This window comes from Paralichthys olivaceus, chromosome 19, assembly GCF_024713975.1.
Source record: "Paralichthys olivaceus isolate ysfri-2021 chromosome 19, ASM2471397v2, whole genome shotgun sequence".
Classification (NCBI taxonomy): domain Eukaryota; kingdom Metazoa; phylum Chordata; class Actinopteri; order Pleuronectiformes; family Paralichthyidae; genus Paralichthys; species Paralichthys olivaceus.
In genome coordinates this window covers 18,817,081-18,834,271 of record NC_091111.1, presented here as the reverse complement: position 1 = coordinate 18,834,271, position 17,191 = coordinate 18,817,081, and the positions used below count along the sequence as shown (strand labels likewise).

At 43.7% G+C, this 17,191-nt stretch overlaps 1 protein-coding gene across 1 annotated transcript; it reads left to right on the top strand.

The window, feature by feature from the left end:
* Positions 1 to 1,505: 1,505 nt before the first annotated feature.
* gtf3c2 (general transcription factor IIIC, polypeptide 2, beta) lies at positions 1,506 to 16,255 on the top strand. Its single transcript, XM_069514971.1, has 20 exons — positions 1,506 to 1,799; positions 2,623 to 2,732; positions 3,039 to 3,672; positions 3,989 to 4,113; positions 4,508 to 4,704; positions 4,993 to 5,078; positions 5,184 to 5,261; positions 5,391 to 5,492; positions 5,704 to 5,931; positions 6,115 to 6,226; positions 6,342 to 6,459; positions 9,730 to 9,761; positions 9,911 to 10,040; positions 10,243 to 10,387; positions 12,472 to 12,633; positions 12,880 to 12,958; positions 13,307 to 13,435; positions 13,689 to 13,961; positions 14,798 to 14,905; positions 15,584 to 16,255. The coding sequence occupies exons 2-20, from the start codon at positions 2,708 to 2,710 to the stop codon at positions 15,782 to 15,784; spliced, it is 2,964 nt and encodes a 987-aa protein (XP_069371072.1). The 5' UTR covers positions 1,506 to 1,799; positions 2,623 to 2,707; the 3' UTR covers positions 15,785 to 16,255.
* Positions 16,256 to 17,191: the final 936 nt, after the last annotated feature.

Here is a 17,191-nt window from a genome sequence, read left to right as displayed (position 1 = left end):
ACCCACTAACACAACCATCCAACAACCAACTAACCTAACCAACCAACCAACCAACCAACCAACAACCTACTAACCTAACCAACCAATACAACAACCTACTAACCAACCAACCAACCAACCAACCAACAACCTACTAACCTAACCAACCAATACAACAACCTACTAACCTAACCAACCAACCAACCAACCAACAACCTACTAACCTAACCAACCAACCAACAACCTACTAACCAACCATCCAACAACCAACTAACCTAACCAACCAACCAACAACCTACTAACCTAACCATCCAACAACCAACTAACCTAACCAACCAACCAACAACCCACTAACCTAACCAACCAACAACCCACTAACCTAACCAACCAACAACTCAATAACCTAACCAACACAACAACCCACTAACACAACCATCCAACAACCAACTAACCTAACCAACCAACCAACAACCTACTAACCTAACCAACCAATACAACAACCTACTAACCTAACCAACCAACCAACAACCCACTAACCTAACCAACCAACAACCCACTAACCTAACCAACCAACAACTCAATAACCTAACCAACACAACAACCCACTAACACAACCATCCAACAACCAACTAACCTAACCAACCAACCAACCAACCAACCAACAACCTACTAACCTAACCAACCAATACAACAACCTACTAACCAACCAACCAACCAACCAACCAACAACCTACTAACCTAACCAACCAATACAACAACCTACTAACCTAACCAACCAACCAACCAACCAACAACCTACTAACCTAACCAACCAACCAACAACCTACTAACCAACCATCCAACAACCAACTAACCTAACCAACCAACCAACAACCTACTAACCTAACCATCCAACAACCAACTAACCTAACCAACCAACCAACAACCCACTAACCTAACCAACCAACAACCCACTAACCTAACCAACCAACAACTCAATAACCTAACCAACACAACAACCCACTAACACAACCATCCAACAACCAACTAACCTAACCAACCAACCAACAACCTACTAACCTAACCAACCAATACAACAACCTACTAACCTAACCAACCAACCAACCAACCAACAACCCACTAACCTAACCAAACAACCAACAACCCACTAACCTAACCAACACACCAGTAACTAACAAACCAACCAACAACTCAATAACCTAACCAACCAACCAGTAATTAACAAACCACCCACTAACCCAACCAACCAATAACCAATCCACAGCTAATCAACATCCAACCAATCAACCAACAAACTCATCACCACATCATCATAAACATTCTTCTTCTCTCAGCGTTCATTCATGAAACATTAAAACTCCAGTGAGTGGACTGTGAGATGAGATGTGAAGAGCAGAAGTAATGATAACAGGAATGAACGGATGTAAACAGGAGCAAGAACCAGGAGCGAGATTAGAACTGAGACCTGGACCCGGGGGGGGGGGGGTTTGAACCCGCGGCTGCTGCAGCAAATACCGGTGTCCTGTGCGCCGGTAGGGGGCGGTGTGGAGCAGTAACATGGCGGTGTGAGTGTGACTGAGATCAACGAGAATCAACCCGATCAACACCGGAGAGGTTCGCTCTTCCCCGCCGGTGAGAGAGCATCGTCCGGAGGCGAGTGTCGCTTGTGTCTCCGCGGCCCCTGAGAGCCTCCGCGGTGCCGGTCCCGCTCAGCGGATATCGGGATTCGATACCGGGAGACCAGAGACGAGCTTCCCGGGTTCGGTGCGCGACTTCTGCGCCTCCGCCACCGGGGGAAGCGAGCCCCGCAGCCCGGCAGGGTGAGCTTTAAACGGTGCCGGTCGTCCCGTTCGGTGACGACTCCCAGTCCCGGGGTCGATTCCTAACACTGCAGCGGATCTAGCGAGAGAGAAAGAAGCGCCACACTCCGCTGGTCCACTGTCACAAGTTAGCTTTAGCAGCGTCTGCTAGCTTAACAGCGTGGCTGGAGGAAAGCTGCGAGTCACCGCCAAAACAAACGAGCTGCAGCGGTTTATGAGTTAAATTCACTGGATCCTCGCGTCGTTTCGAGTTAGAGATTAATGCCGAATCAATGAGGGGATAGAAAATATCCAGATTCTGTAATAATTGTCTATGTGGAAGTCACGTGTGTTTGCCAAAGCGGAAGAGAGGATAAAACTGTCACTTTAGTGGATGAGCTTCAGTTTGTCAGGCTCCAGGCAGCGAGTACCCATGTGATGTGGCTATAATGTCTGAATCTTTACGGTTCCGTGTCTTTTTGGTTTATTTAATACAAGAAACATTAAATATCAAACTGCAAAAAGAAACAAACAAAAAAAAACAGGAATTTACTCAACAATCAGTATCTGTCATTCCTAAAGTCTGCAACGTCCTAATACAGGACATTTCCAAATTAAATGTTGATTCATCTCTTGAAAATTCAGACAAATAGAGCAACGATCTTATTACTGCAGCTGACGACATTGAGAAAGTCCATCAGGACCAAAGCGGAACAAACTGGTTGTATGATGAAATACTACTGAACAATTAAGTCGCTGTAACCTAAAGGAAAACACGTGTGGTTTAATTTTTACAGAAAGTCAATAAGTGTTTGTCTTGGTTTTATGTTTCTTCTGTGAGCAGCAGCAGAGCCAGAGGGAGAGGAAACCTGCTCTACACATGAGGAGGCACCAGATCACACAGCGACAGCACGAGAAACCCAGATCTGATGGAGCCCACTGACCCTGGACAAGGTTCCTCCTTTTCTCCTTATCAACATTCTGTGATATAGTTTTTATCAGTGTTGTTAGCTAAGCTTTGATTAAGTGTCACATTATTATCGTCTCCGCCAAGGAGCTTAAACACTTTATCTTGGACACAAAATATTAGTTTGAAAGAAAAAAAACATGATTCATTTGCACAAAAAAGTAATTAAAGAATACGACTCACTAATTATGGTGTCATCTGCCATATAATGTAGTATGCAACTTATAAAAGTAACATATATATTTATTGTTTCCCTTATACAATGTCCCATAACACTGTCACTGTCCTCACAGGGCAAGAGAAGCCATCAGCACAGAATCAGGAGTTAACACCCAGCTCAAAAGGACGACAACGGAAGAAAAATCCCAAATATACAGATTTTGAAACTGTTGATAAATCACCTGCGCAAAATCCACTTAGAAAGAGCTTAAGGGTAAGAAGAACACCTTCTAAAACAAGTCCGGCAAAGAGTGAAGATAAAGAAGCAACGGACAAAGCAGCTCAGGAGTCTAATGGAAAAACCTCAGAGGAAACTCCGAAAAAGGCAACGAGAGCCAAGAGGACCCCGTCAAAAAAGACTCCAGCGAAAAAGAGTCCCACGAAAAAGACTCCTGTGAAAAAAACTCCTGCAAAAAAGACTCCTGTGAAAAAAACTCCTGTGAAAAAAACTCCTGCGAAAAAGACTCCCGCAAAAAAGACTCCCGCCAGAAAAACTCCCAACGCTGATGGACTGACTGGAGAGGGTGGAGCTGTACACGCTGGGCAGCAGGAAAATGGGGCGCCAAAGCCAAAGACGAAGCATGTAAAAAAGCAGCCTGCACAGAAAACACTGGTGACAGAAGCTGAGGAGGAACAGGGAGAAGATGCAGTTCAACCCGAGGAGGCGGTCGGTCCGGGCGGCCGCCGCAGGAGAGGTGCAGCTACAGCGTGAGTCTCATGAAGGGTGTCATTTAATTCACTGTATTCAGTTATGAATTACGTGTGGATGTTGAATGAAACTGCACTCGTTGGCGTAGGCACCACTGTGTGTTATTTCTAGTTATTTCAATGATCAGATATACATTCTTAAAATACCCAAATCAATCTCTGTGCCAAATGTTATGTGTAGGCAGTGATTACTTGTTGTTCAGTCAGAGCGTAATTAAACTAAAAAGGTAACGAAGGTAAATGCTACACGAGTAATAAATTCTGAAATGGTAATCTGATCAATCTCATCTAAAATAATGTGATTAATCTCTTTCAGAGCCTTGAAGTACCTTCAGATTTTGGCAAAAGAGGTGTTTGGTAATTCCAATGATGATTCCGAGCCTGGTGCCAACAGTAAAGTCGCCGATGACGCAAAGGGGAAAAATCCCAAAGGAAGCAAAGGTAGCGTGACAATCCTGCGGGCGATCGTTTTCAGTTGACTGACAGGTCCATCTCAATGTTGTTGTCTTGTCAGTAAAAAAAAAAAAAAAAAATGTTCAGACTAAGTCATGTTTTCAACTTTGCCAAAAGCTAAGCTAGCTGTTAGCCTCTGTTACTCGTCTTCAGGCTAAACTAAGCTGTGGCTGGATATTTGAGGTCAGCGTCAATGAAAGAAAATAAGTGAACTTCTCAAAATGAATATTTCATATAATTACATGTTCGAGTGTTTCTCTGTTTGAATGAATTTGTGCTTTTAAGGAAAACCACCTCACAGGCCACACCGCAAGTTCATCCAGTATATGTTGTATACTTGTCAGGAGAGACGTACTCTGACATCAATGTTTCGTCTTTGCAGTGCGTCAAGGTAAAAAAAGGAAACGGTGTGTTTCTGACAGCAATGTTGAAGACGATGAGGACTTTGTGCCTGGTGCTGAAGAAGACGAGGTTGAGGAGATGGAAGAGGAGGAGGAGGAAGAAGTAGAGGAGTCAGATTTGGAGTTAGACTTCAGGAACGTTGGAAAACGTCGAGCAGTTTTTCACATCAACAGGAATGTTAGTGGTTTGAATTTTTGATTCCGTTATTGATCAACACTATCACCCCTCACCACCAGAATGTTAATTCTTGTTCTGTTTCTCTACCTCACCTACAGATTCTGTATATTCCCATGAACTGCACAACTGAATTTCGTTGTACTTGTTACTATGTGCGATGAAGATAAAGTTGAATCGAATCCTAATCTTAGAATCTATAGTATTTAAATGAAACTGAAGTATCCTGTTCAGATAAAATGACATGTAATCTGTAACTGGACTGTAAATATGGTGTCCTCTCTTCAACAGACTTACTCCAATGCCACTACCTCTAACGGACTCTCCATGAAAATCATGGGAGCTGTTTGGAGCAACTTTGAAACAACTAAGAAATTGTAAGTAGCTGCAGTTACTGCCGCAGTGTGGTGGTGGTTGTTGTTTCTGTGAGGTACTAGTTAGTTTTTCACAGGATGTGATGTAATACGTCTGTGTGTTTTTAGCCGTGAGGAGCACTACAGCAGCTGGGTGTTCCCAGAGTGGGTCCCCTCCACCAACGACTGGCACCTTGTGACTCAGAGGTATTTCACCTTAATGCTGTTTTTGAAAGTCATGAAGGTAGTGAATGTTTGGGTTCTGCCCTGGTTGGTGTCTTAAGCCTCTTATACAAGTTAATATATAAGTTTTCATGTGTCTTACATGGGACTCAGTGATGTGGAGAAATACCTGCCTCAGGAGCCTCGTTCAGCTGCTTTCCAAGTGTCCAGAGAAGGCCTGGGTAAGGAGGAGACACCTTTGCAAAGTCTCAACAGGTGAGAGACATCATCATCAAAACATTTATTTATTACTGAAACTATCCACTGGACAAATGTCACTAAACACAAGTTATTGTTTATCGATTTCTTAAGAAGTATATGTAATTCTGGTTGATCTAAAAGTCAGATGTGGTTTTTTTTAAGGGAAATGGAGAGAAGAGGGTTTGTTCTTGTTTTTAAAGCATTTTCTGTGAATGTAACTGACCAGGTTTGAGGCAGTGCCTGCTCACAGAAAATGCTGGGACATGCTGCTGTATGCAGGGGGACCCGTCTGGGCCATGGAGTGGTGTCCGACACCTGATGGAGCTCCGGCCACACAGTACATAGCTCTGGCCTGCCATCGAGGCATGGACGACCGGCACTACGTCAACAAGACGTACACGGAACCTGGACTCATTCAGCTGTGGGACGTGGGCAAGATGGAGTACAACAGCAGGTACAGATGAAGTTCTGCCTGACCCATATTATTCATTTTCTCCTTTGAAACAGAAAGACTTCTTTTTCTATAAGAGTTAGGGAGTGCAACATCTGAATTGACAACGTCAGACACATGTGTTTCCTCCTCCTTTGCTTGTTACGATGCTTGTTCTTACTCTTTACCTCCATCTGGTCCCTGCAGCCCGGACTCTCAGCCGACCTTGGCCTACGGCTTAGCTCAGGACAAAGGCTTCATCTGGAATCTGAAGTGGTGTCCTGCTGGAGGCTGGGAGCTCCCCAGCTGTGGCAGAAAGGTGAGGTGTTTTCAAAGTGGGCTTCTACCAAAGCGACTTCTTTGAAAGCCAGTACATTTGGTTTGGTATTTATCGCTAAACATTTTGTGACGTTTTTAATTGTCCACCTCCAAAGGCTCCCTTCCTGCCCAGGCTGGGTCTTCTAGCTGCTGCCTCCTCCACCGGCGTGGTCACCATTTACAGCCTTCCCCACCCTGCCGCTCTGCATTCCAACAAGAAGCTCCCTGACTCTGGTAAGACTGTGATTTTGAAACAACAACACAACCTCCTTTACCTCTAAACACGTCCTGACTGGAGCAGATTCACACCCAGACAGATGTTGTGTGTCTGGGTGTCCAACAGAGGGCAGTGTTGCCTTTCTAAAGCCTGAAGTGATTCCTGGATCTATGAAACGTCAACAAACAAAGTGAAGTAAAGACGCAGAGACTCGCGGGACTCTACAGTGAGAAAGTGTCTTTACGCACTGTTTAAGAATTGAGGAAAAGGAATAGTGTCATTTATTATTATTGATTTATTTTCTCAATTACCTGGTGAATCTGCTCTGGTCCTAAAGATGTCTAAAATATTGAACATGGCCGTCATAACTCCTGAAGTGATGATAAGTAAAAACCTTAAAATATTCAGATCACAATCATTAAAAAACAGAAAATCGTTTTATATCTCCAAGAAAAATGGCTTCAATAATTAATTGTTTATCAAAATACTTGCTGATTGGTTTTCTGACGATGGACTAATCCATAAACAGTTTGAGCCAGTGTGATGATTTGATGATCTTAGTTCACAGGCGTTCATCCATAACATGATTAACTCAAACCTAAGTATGAAATCGATCAAACAGCATCACACCAGTCACTGACATCATTAACTGAACCAGATATCATATTCAGTAGTGGGACAGTGTCCGTGAAGGGTGTGTCTCTGTTATGTGCTGGGAGGCCCATCAAGCATTTTAATGCTGCTTTAACAATGGCAGTAGTTAATCGCTCCTCTGAAAGATCTGAACACACACACACACACACACACACACACACACACACACACAGTGCTCCAGGAGTGTATATATGCCGACATTATGGATGGTGGAGCCTGTGGTCCAGTCCACTCAGATCACTGCGTCAGCTGCCTCTGGGGCTCGGCTGATAGAACACTGTGTGAATGAGATTGATGGCGACCTCGTGGGCCACATCCATCATGCACAGAAAGCTGTTTATATCTACACGTTTGTGTGTTGATCTGCCTGCGTCTGCCCGTCGGCACACAGGCCGATCTGAACCACGACACCAGTCTGATACCATAGCATCTCGAAACACTCACACACTTTGACGTCATATCGGTCACCACGAGCTTCCTCCGTCCCATTGAGACTCACCTGTGGGTCACATCGTGTCCGTGGTTGTGTAACGTGAAGATTGGCTGATTGTTGTGTCCAGATTTCATTCTCACAGTTTTGAACCACAGAATTTCTCAGCTGGAAGCCACATGAGATTAAATACTTGGACCTAGCCTTGTGTAAAATTGTATTGACTCTTTTATCTATCGAATACGGTTCGGGCAGTATGACTTCAAATCTGTATCATGATTATTTCAATGTGCACACGTTGTGTTGGACGATTCTAATGTTTTGCACTTTTTTCTGATTAAGAAATACTTTTGTTGCTTTAGTTTGGACATGAAAGCTCCATAAAGCCTGACATTTCCACTCTTTGTTGTTTCCTTTCCCCCGTAGCTTCATGGCCTATAGTTTCCATTTTATTCTGTGGCCATGGGTCATTGGGTCTGTATTCCAAAGAGTGACTCTGTCAGCCGCTTGCTTCCAACCGTAGGTTATGGTTATTGGATGGAAAGGTTGCAGAGCACTCACATTAGAAGATACTGTGCCCTGAACACACAGACTGAGACCGCAGAGAGAGACTTTGACTTGGACTAAAACCCAGATTGTGAATATTGTCATATACTGTATACACATTCAAATAAAGTGTTCCCAACATATAGGAATAAACTTAAGTAGTAAATACTTAATTACTCAATGTGCTTAAAATCATTTTCATTTTAAATCAGTCTAAAATCACCATCTGTTGTTTTTTAATTGTGTGATTTACTACATGACCTCACTGTCCTCACTTTCAACCAACAAGATTTCAAGATGACTGTAAGAAACCCACAGTAGTTGTATTCTGGTGTAGAGTGAATATAACAATGTAAGTGGCAGCTGTTTGCACTGGAGCCTCAGTGTGATGAGGTCCACCAGTGAGCACCCATTAATATCCAGGATGTTTTTCAACTAGATCCATGAAATCTAATCCGTCCTGCTGACAGACAAACCTCAGCAGAGGTAAATATTCACATAAACTAATGTGGTGGTTGTCGGTAGATCCATCATTTGCTCTGCAGCCACGTGTCATTTGTGAATTTCTTCCTAGCGTTTTCTTGCTTCTCTCAGCCTGACGAGATGAGGGCTAATTGAAAACAGATTAGCTGTCCCAGTGGAAAGGGTTTCCGTGTTTCCCTCTCAGCTGAAAGGGTTAAAGGTGAAATTGGCTCGGGCGGGGTTAAACGGGGCGTGTGCCCGTCTTCCCCACCGGCCCGGCTCTGTTTGCGACAGATAATTATAAATGTCTTTTGTCCGCCCAGTCGCCAGAATGAATGAGCGAGTGACTGAGAAGAGGAGGCTGTTAAAGCGGCAGAATTGTCGGGGGGTGGATGGAGGTGTGTGTGTGTGTGTGTGTGTGTGTGTGTGTGTGTGTGGGGAAGGGAGGAGAAAAAAAGACAAAAGGGAGAATGTGAGACGGTGAAGTGAATGCACATAATTTACAGTGCCGTTCTCCATCAGACAAGGATCTATAATTGAAATGACAAAGAAGATGCATCACCGAGCCAGTTGTTAGTGTTGGAAGCCATGAATTTGAGTTCTAGTAGCTGACACCTCCTGTGTCCCCACTCTGTCAGTCATCCAGGACTTATTTTTGGGAGGGGGCGGGGTCACAGGGAGGCCAAGCTAATGCGCTCTAGTGTGTGTGTAGTACTTTTATTCATCTTCAGGACGTGAGTGTGCAGGGGATGTTTGGTTCAGATGACGAGAACATCCACTGTGTTAATGTTCATTAACCCGAGCCCTGTGTATGTCGCCAGATAATCAGCATCATCAGTCACATCAAACTGTGCTCATCACACAGGGCCGGTGTTTACAGATGAATCAGTGTTAAAATCCGAACACCAGGGGGCGATCAAGATGATTTGGCTTCATTTTTGCGAGCTGTCACATCCTCGATGGATATAACCCACGTTTACCTTCCTGTAAAAACACTTTGGATTGACCTCTCTCACATAAAACTGATTTATACGTTGTTCGCACCAGAGGATGTGAAGGCTTCATCCAGAGATGAATTCCACCATTTTGTTTTATAACATTGTTCGTTTGATGCGTGTTCTGATTTGTATGCTCGGTTTTAATAATCATCAACGATAAACACATTTAAAATCGTGATTCTTGTGTCTTTCTACAGGAAATGTGAAGCAACAGCTGCCGATATACCAGGTAGGCCCCGATTTAAAGAAGTTACCACGCTGTCACAATCCTCTCCCTGTAAAATTTCGTTTTGTTTCAAAAATATAAAATGTACCATCCACCTCTGTGTCGTTGTTTGTGAAGCTGTGTTTGTTGCGGTGCTTCCTGTTTCTCTGCAGACAGATGGCGTATTAACGCTGAAACTCGGCGCCCTCAAAGCCCCTCGCCATGAGAACAGTGGACAGGTCCTGTCTATGGACTGGCTGCCGGAAAAACCACACAATGTAATAGCTATTGGATTCTATGACGGTATGAATTGATTTCTTGGGGATGTTCTTGATTAATTGGTTCAGCGTCTGAGAGAGCAAACAGATGAGCAGCCTGGATCCCTTCAGGTTCATCTGTTCCCGTCCTGACAAACAAAAAACATGATTCACTGGTGTCTTTTGCAAGTTGGAAGAATATAATCCATTCTTTTCTTTGCCCTCTGACTCTTTGTCTCTATCTCCAGGTATCGTGGGTCTTTGGGATCTGTCCACTAAGTCTACGTTGCTGCAGATGCGAGAGTCGGACGGGTCCCTGAGTCTGCTGCCCTATCGATGCTTGCTTGCTCACGATCACGCTGTCCGGGCGCTGGCCTTCTGTCCCGCCTCCAGGTAAACGCTGATCTCATGTCCCCGTGCCGCAGATATGTTTCCAGGTTGTCTTTTCATTTCATCGTTTTGAACACGATATCTTAAGGACATTTCACTCCAGATTTTAATCACTCCAGATAAAACGAGTCAGAAAACCTGTAATTTATTGAGCGAAAACTCAGCTTGTCACTGTATTGTATAGAATTTGGACTCATGAAGAGTGAATGGTTGTGTAAATGTAATATTTCCGTTTCAGGGGTCATGTTGTAAATCAGTGAAGTGAAAAAGTTGATCGGAGTTTATCTGTATTATCTTTTTTTCATAATTAAATCAGTTTCTATCAGCTTTAAAAAAAACCCTCGTGCAGAAAAGGATTGAAAAATGTAAGAAACACTGAAGGAGCATCACAGAAGAGAGAAGTAATTGCTTGGATCTGTTTATGTTTTTTTCCCCATCTGCTGCAGTTTGGCACTTTTATTCACTAACCTTTAAAAGGTGGGTTGAAGCTCAGCAGCACAATAAATCCAGAGGTTTGGCAGAAAAGCCCTTTCTCCAGTGTATTCAGGCACTAATTCATAATGTAGGGAACAAGGCCTCGTGTGCAGCCATGTCCTCTCTGAGCCATCACCAATTCAGTGAGGTAACCTCACTTATCGCTACACGTGCACTGACCTTCAGGCTGCGGCACTTCTGGGCTCAAATCCTCTGGAGTAAGATCTTCTGTGAGCTCTTCTTCCTTTGAGGAACATCTGTTGATATTTCCCTCCTTCAGAGAACACAGGAACACTGACGAACAGGGAAAAATATCCTTGCAACTCTTTTCAGTGCTACTTATTCTTTTTGGACTTTTTCCAGGAATCGCTGGTCTCTGCCGTACATGAGCACAGAGAGAAGACTCGACTGTCCACTATGTAATTAAAGGCCATAGCTCAAGATTTCACGTTAACCCTCGTAGGAACCGTCTCACCCCTCCTCACATTAGTCTGCCCTGCTCCATTACTCAGCTGATGTATGTGTAGATGAGGGGGGGGAGATGGAAGGGTCATTTACATCACCTGCGTCCGCTACAAGGATTCACCGACGACACTGATTCGCAGTGCGAGTCAGCATAAGTGCTAAAGCAATAACCCGAGTCAAGATTGGCTTTTTATTAAAATTCGATATTGGCCAGTCAGTGTGTCAAGGAGTCCCACGTCTCCTCTCCAGTAATGGTCGTCTCTAAAATCTGCAGTGAGAATAAATCTCCTGAGGTGAGGACAGGCCACCTGAAAAATGATGAACACGTTTTTGTGTCACGTGACGCAAACGGCTTCGCGAAGGATTTTTTTTCTGCCTTGACGTGATTCACGAGTTCGGAAGAAGAAAAGGAAATTAGTTTTTAAAGAAAGTTTAGGTTTTGATAAGTAAGTCGTGCTCTGCATCGTCTTTCAAAGTCTTCATCAGTTCATCTGAAGTATCAGTGGTGATTTAGTTTTGTCTGTTGGTTGGTTTGTTTAAATGTAGACTGTGTTTAAATCCCTGTAGATAATTAACGTTGGCGTTAACATCACTGCATTACTGTTGGTCTCCTGCCAGATCTGAGGCTAATTTGATGAACAGCCGTGTTCCTCCGTCCGGTCTCTGTCGTTTGTCAGCGTCGACTCTCGGTTTTTCCGTGAAGGCAGATTTGAAAGTTATGGAGCCGAGGCTGAATAACAAGATTAATCCTGCAGCCGAGAGAGACTGACGAGGACAAACATCTTGTCTGGATCACTGCTTTTTAATTACACAGCCATGTTGAAAGAGATAAAACTACCCCCCCCCCCCCCCCCCCCCCCCCCCCTCTCTGTTCCACTCCTCTTGTCTTTTTCTCACCTGTTTTCTTTTCTCCTCTTCCTCTCCACATTCATACACCTCTGTTAGTTTCTCAGTGAGCTCAGGTCGTATTGATCGCTCTGTCTTCGTTTGTCTTACGGCAGACGCTGCTGTCAGATTTGATCAATGTTCGTGTGATGATGCATTTCAGATCAACGTTCAAGCGTTTTCCTCCGGCGGGAAAATCACGTATTGCTTCTCTCCATCAAATCAAAAACGGACACCGACTCTTTTCTCTCTGTTCGTCTCAGCAACCTGTTGGTGACGGGAGGAGAGGACCGCTGTATAAAGACGTGGGATCTGAAGAGGCTCGATCATCCAATCACTGTTCAGAAACGCTATCTGACCAATGAAATCTATTGGCCGTTGAACGCACCGGGCTACCTGATGGCCCAGGATGCCGCCTATGTAGCGTAAGAAAGCTTTTCTGAGAACTTCCCACTTCACACAGCTCTTACACGACCGTTGTCATGTTAAATTCACACCGGCTGAACTTTGTCTGCACCTAACATTGACGAAAGGGAAGAATCTGGATGTTTTATTAATCCAACATTTATTGTAAATTGTATATCCTCTTTAATTAATTGGTCTTGGACTCCAGAACATTTGAAGTACATTGCAGATCATGTGACATTATTTCTTTCTCTTCTTTTATTCAGGAAGGGTTCACACGGAGTCCACTTCTTTGACCATTTCATGCAAACCGTCTACGCAATTCCTCGGACCGGCAGTCTGTGGGTGAGTGTGACTCGGTATTTCTTAACCCGCTACTCATTAATATGTTTGTCACACACTTAAAGAATATTAAGACACCTGTCCGTCACAATGAAGGATTCATGGTTTTGGTCTTTTCATTATTTTAGACAAATCGAGATGTTAAATTGTTCTTATAACTTAAACTATCTTTAAATTTCCCTTTCAAGGCCGGAGGTCATTTCGTTTTCTGCACTGAAAGTTACAGTCGGTTCATATTGGGCCAAAAATTCTTTCTTAATTTCAACATATTCCAAAATCGTTAACTCGACAGCAACTCAAGAGAAAACTCACGAGCACGGTGCTGATTGGTCTGTTTCTGTCTCCCTGCAGTCCTTATCTTACACTGACTGGTTGAACAGCGTGGTGACGTCAGACAGTCTCGGTGACGTGATCTTCGCCATTTTACCTGAGATCTGCAACAGTTGTCCGTACATCAAACGCACAATAGAGAGACGATTCGTAAGTTTCTGTTTCTACTTATTCTCTATTTATTCTTAGATAATGATCACATGTTTAAATTATATTTTCGACCACATCTTGTATTATTCTACTGATATAATAATCAACACCTTCTTCTGGAGCTTTTTAAATAACTGTCCAAATGTAAACTTTACTGTTAAAACACTAGATTGAATGTGACAGTTAATTATTCTGATGAAATGTGAAGACAGTAATTTTTTTTGTACCTGTCTCCTTTCCGATGTATCTTCAGCCGATATACACGACGTCTCTGGTGCCTCATGCCACAACTGATGAAGAAGATCCCGAGATGGGAGCAGCGGAGGTGGAGGGAGTGGCAGCTGAAGAGCAGGAGGGAGGAGAGGCGGGAGAGCAAGATCCTGGATCTGAAGGAGGGGAGGGGAACGATAATGAAATCGGAGGAGAAGGACAAAGAGGTCGAAACAATGCAAGCCCCCCTCTGCGGTTCCAGACGTACAAAGAGGCTGTGAAGAAATACTGCCTTCACTACACAGACAGCAATATGGTGCGTACACAGACAAGTACAATGAAAACAAACTTTATCTCAACACCCGTCACCAAGTGCTTCACACAAGGCAACAAATAAAAACAGCAGAGTAATTAAAGGAATGAAAAGGTCGATTAAAGACCAGATGAGGTTTGGAAATAAGTGATTGTGACGATTTCTTTCATCGGGAAAACAAAAAGAGTTTTTACTTCAGATGATAATTGATCCTTTTATTATAATTGTTCAGAAAAAGTTTCACTATATTTCTAATGAAGCATCAAACATAAGAAATGAAAAAAGTCAGTTTAATGTCTGAGCTTAAAGTTTAAAAGTGTAAAAGTGTAAAGTTTTATGACAAACGCAGACGAAATCAAAATAAGAAACTGAAACGTTCCTCGAATCGTTTGGTTTATGTTCATTCATCATCTCATCGTTTCGCCATCGTCTGCCTGTGGTTTAAATTATCTGCACCTGACTGCAGAATCAGAACATTTTCACATTTACGTAGGGATGAGAGTAACACTTATATTAAATGCTGGGGGATAAAAGTGTAAATATATCGTCCCGTCTGTTCGTCTGTACTCGATCTGTTTCTGGTGAGAGAAGTGACTGCAGGTAAAGATCTGCTCATTCCCAGTTTTATGGGCAGTGATGTGTCATCTGATCCCCAATTATCTGCCAGTTATTAACTTCATCAACTGATCAATTGCTTTGTCTAGAAAATATCAGATGGCTGTAATAATCTCCCACAGCCCGAAGTGATGAATTCAAAATGCATGTTTTATTTTGACCAACAATCCCTGACCGAAGAAACTCATTTCATTTATTTCATGTCCATCGTCTCCGACCTCCAGCGCACCTTTGTTGGCTGCGAGAAACAAGCTTCCTGGAAACACATGAGAGACATGGAATTGAAGACAGCGATGAACCTGGATGAGATGCAACTGGCTGCACTACACAAGGTATCGAACCCACGCAGTGACACATCATCAGACTCCCGCTGCACCTCAACATGTAGAGGAGGAAGAGAAAGAGAAACTCCAGCGCTAAAGAGGAGAGGAGAGGAGATGCCAGAGAAGCATCCCTCCTCGTTCTCCTCCTCTGATGGGCGGCTATAAAGACGAGTGGAATGTAATGATGTGTAAAATGAGAAAAATGTCACCCTCAGAGGAGGAAGGGGGGGAGGGAGGGAGGGAGGGAGGGGGGAGATGGAGAGCAGCCATTTGAGGATTTGATGTGTTTAATTTTAAGAGCGGCAGAGTGGTGGGTGCCGGCGCCGTGCCCTCTGGGATGAGATGATGGACGGACACTTCACGGGGACAATCTCAAAAAAACAAAACGCCATCAGCTTGGTGACTGGATCTCTTGTCTGAAGGGGATAAATGGATTAGACAGAGCGAGAGAGTGAAAGAGAGAAAAGAAGAGAGAGGCACACCTGAAGGATTTATAGTGATGAAGAGGGGGGGGGGGGGGGGGGGGGGGGTAGATGAAGGAAAGGAGGAGGCGGGGTGTTGACCTACTGAGAGCTGAGTCATTCACAGAGGAGGGACGATTGATTGAATAAGAAGAAGAAGAAGAAGAAGAATCCAAGTTAAGTAACAACTGTAGTTTATCATTTCTCTTCCTCTTCCTCTCCTCAGGTGCGTTTCAACCCAAACATGAGCTGCCACGTCTGGGTAGCGTCGGGAGGCCAGACGGGGCTGGTCAGACTGAACTGTCTGAAGAGCATGATCAGCCCCAATATCAAGAAGATGATAAGTGAGAACCAGGCGCAGTTCAACGCCCTGTACTCGCCGAAAGACCAGAGCGAGGCGGTCCAGACCGAGACTGAGCAGCTATAGCAGGAGCTCAGCGTCAGGAGGTGGATCACACCGTCCCACGAGTCTTTGGCTGCAAAAGAAAGAAACCTGCAAAACGAAAAAAAGCATTTTTTTAAGAGTCATTAGCACATTTACTGTTCATTCTTCTGGTTTGATCATATTTCAAAAGGCTTAAAATGATCAGCAGTTTTAAATTTAGGGAAGAAACTGTTCCTGTGGGAACTCAGCCTGTAAGTGTCGGAGGTAGGTTTATCCTCCGCAGACAGAACAGAGCTTTACTCCGCACCAAACGTCTCACGGACATATTGTTTTACTCTTTTTACACGTCGGGCGGTCGGAGCAGTTGGCAGTGCCTTGTTTAAAACACCTATTTATTATTGATTCCTAGTAGATCAAGTTGGGTTTCTCTTGCTATGGTTTCTCTTGTTTGGCAGTGAGTCGACTGGTGGCAGCAGTGGAATAAGAATCAGGCTCATTATCATTTACTTTCACTGTCGTTAAAAAAAAAAAAAAAATCAACCCTCAGGAAAAGTAAGTAAGTACCTGCTGCACTTTGTTCCACGGTGATAAATTCAGGAATGACAGTACATCCATTTAAAAAGGAGGATGAAAACGACTTCTCTTCTTTTTCTCATAAACGTTGTTCTACTTCCTCAACATCGGTGAGATAAGTCATTCTGGACGAAGAATCAATAACTCAACAACAACAGTCCCCTTAGATTCAATCAAGACCGAGTTCATCGATCAATCCCCTGAATACTCTGATATTTTTCTATGAAGATCCCGAAATGAGCTCCTGAGAAATCGGTGGCGTCAAACATTTAAAAAAAACAACCTACCTCTTGATGTTGAAGTGAAAGAATCCTTCACCTGCCCCAACACTCGACCTTTTCTTTCTTCGTCCATCCTTTCACCAAGTTTCTTGTAAAACAACTTCGGAGGTAAAACCAGTTTCCTTTCTGCCGTGACGTCGCCACCGTGCGTGTGTTTACGTTACATTACATCGTGATCTGCGTGATATTGCGTTCTCACGTCTCTTGCCTTATTAGCAGAAGCGTACAGAATGTCACAGTTGGGCGATCACAAACCTCTCGGGCTGGTTTTGTTTCCAGACTCTTCGCCTTAAGACTCTTTTGTGAGAAGAGGAGAACACAAGAAACGTTTCTGTTCTGTTCTCCTGCCCTTCCCCCGCCTCACTGTCGAGTTTCAGATCATCAGTCACAGCCTGGGGAGAGTCGAGGGTGTCGTTAGGATCACGCTGGTGTATTTTTGAATTTGATTCTTTTTCTCTACAACTCAGCCTGTGACTGAGCGGAAATACTTGAATATTTTTTAATGTAACTTTGCTGGATGTCATGTTTAGAAGTTTTAAGGTCTTTTTCCGAGTTTTTTTTTTTTTTCTTTACCTGTTGAACATTTTAATTCCGT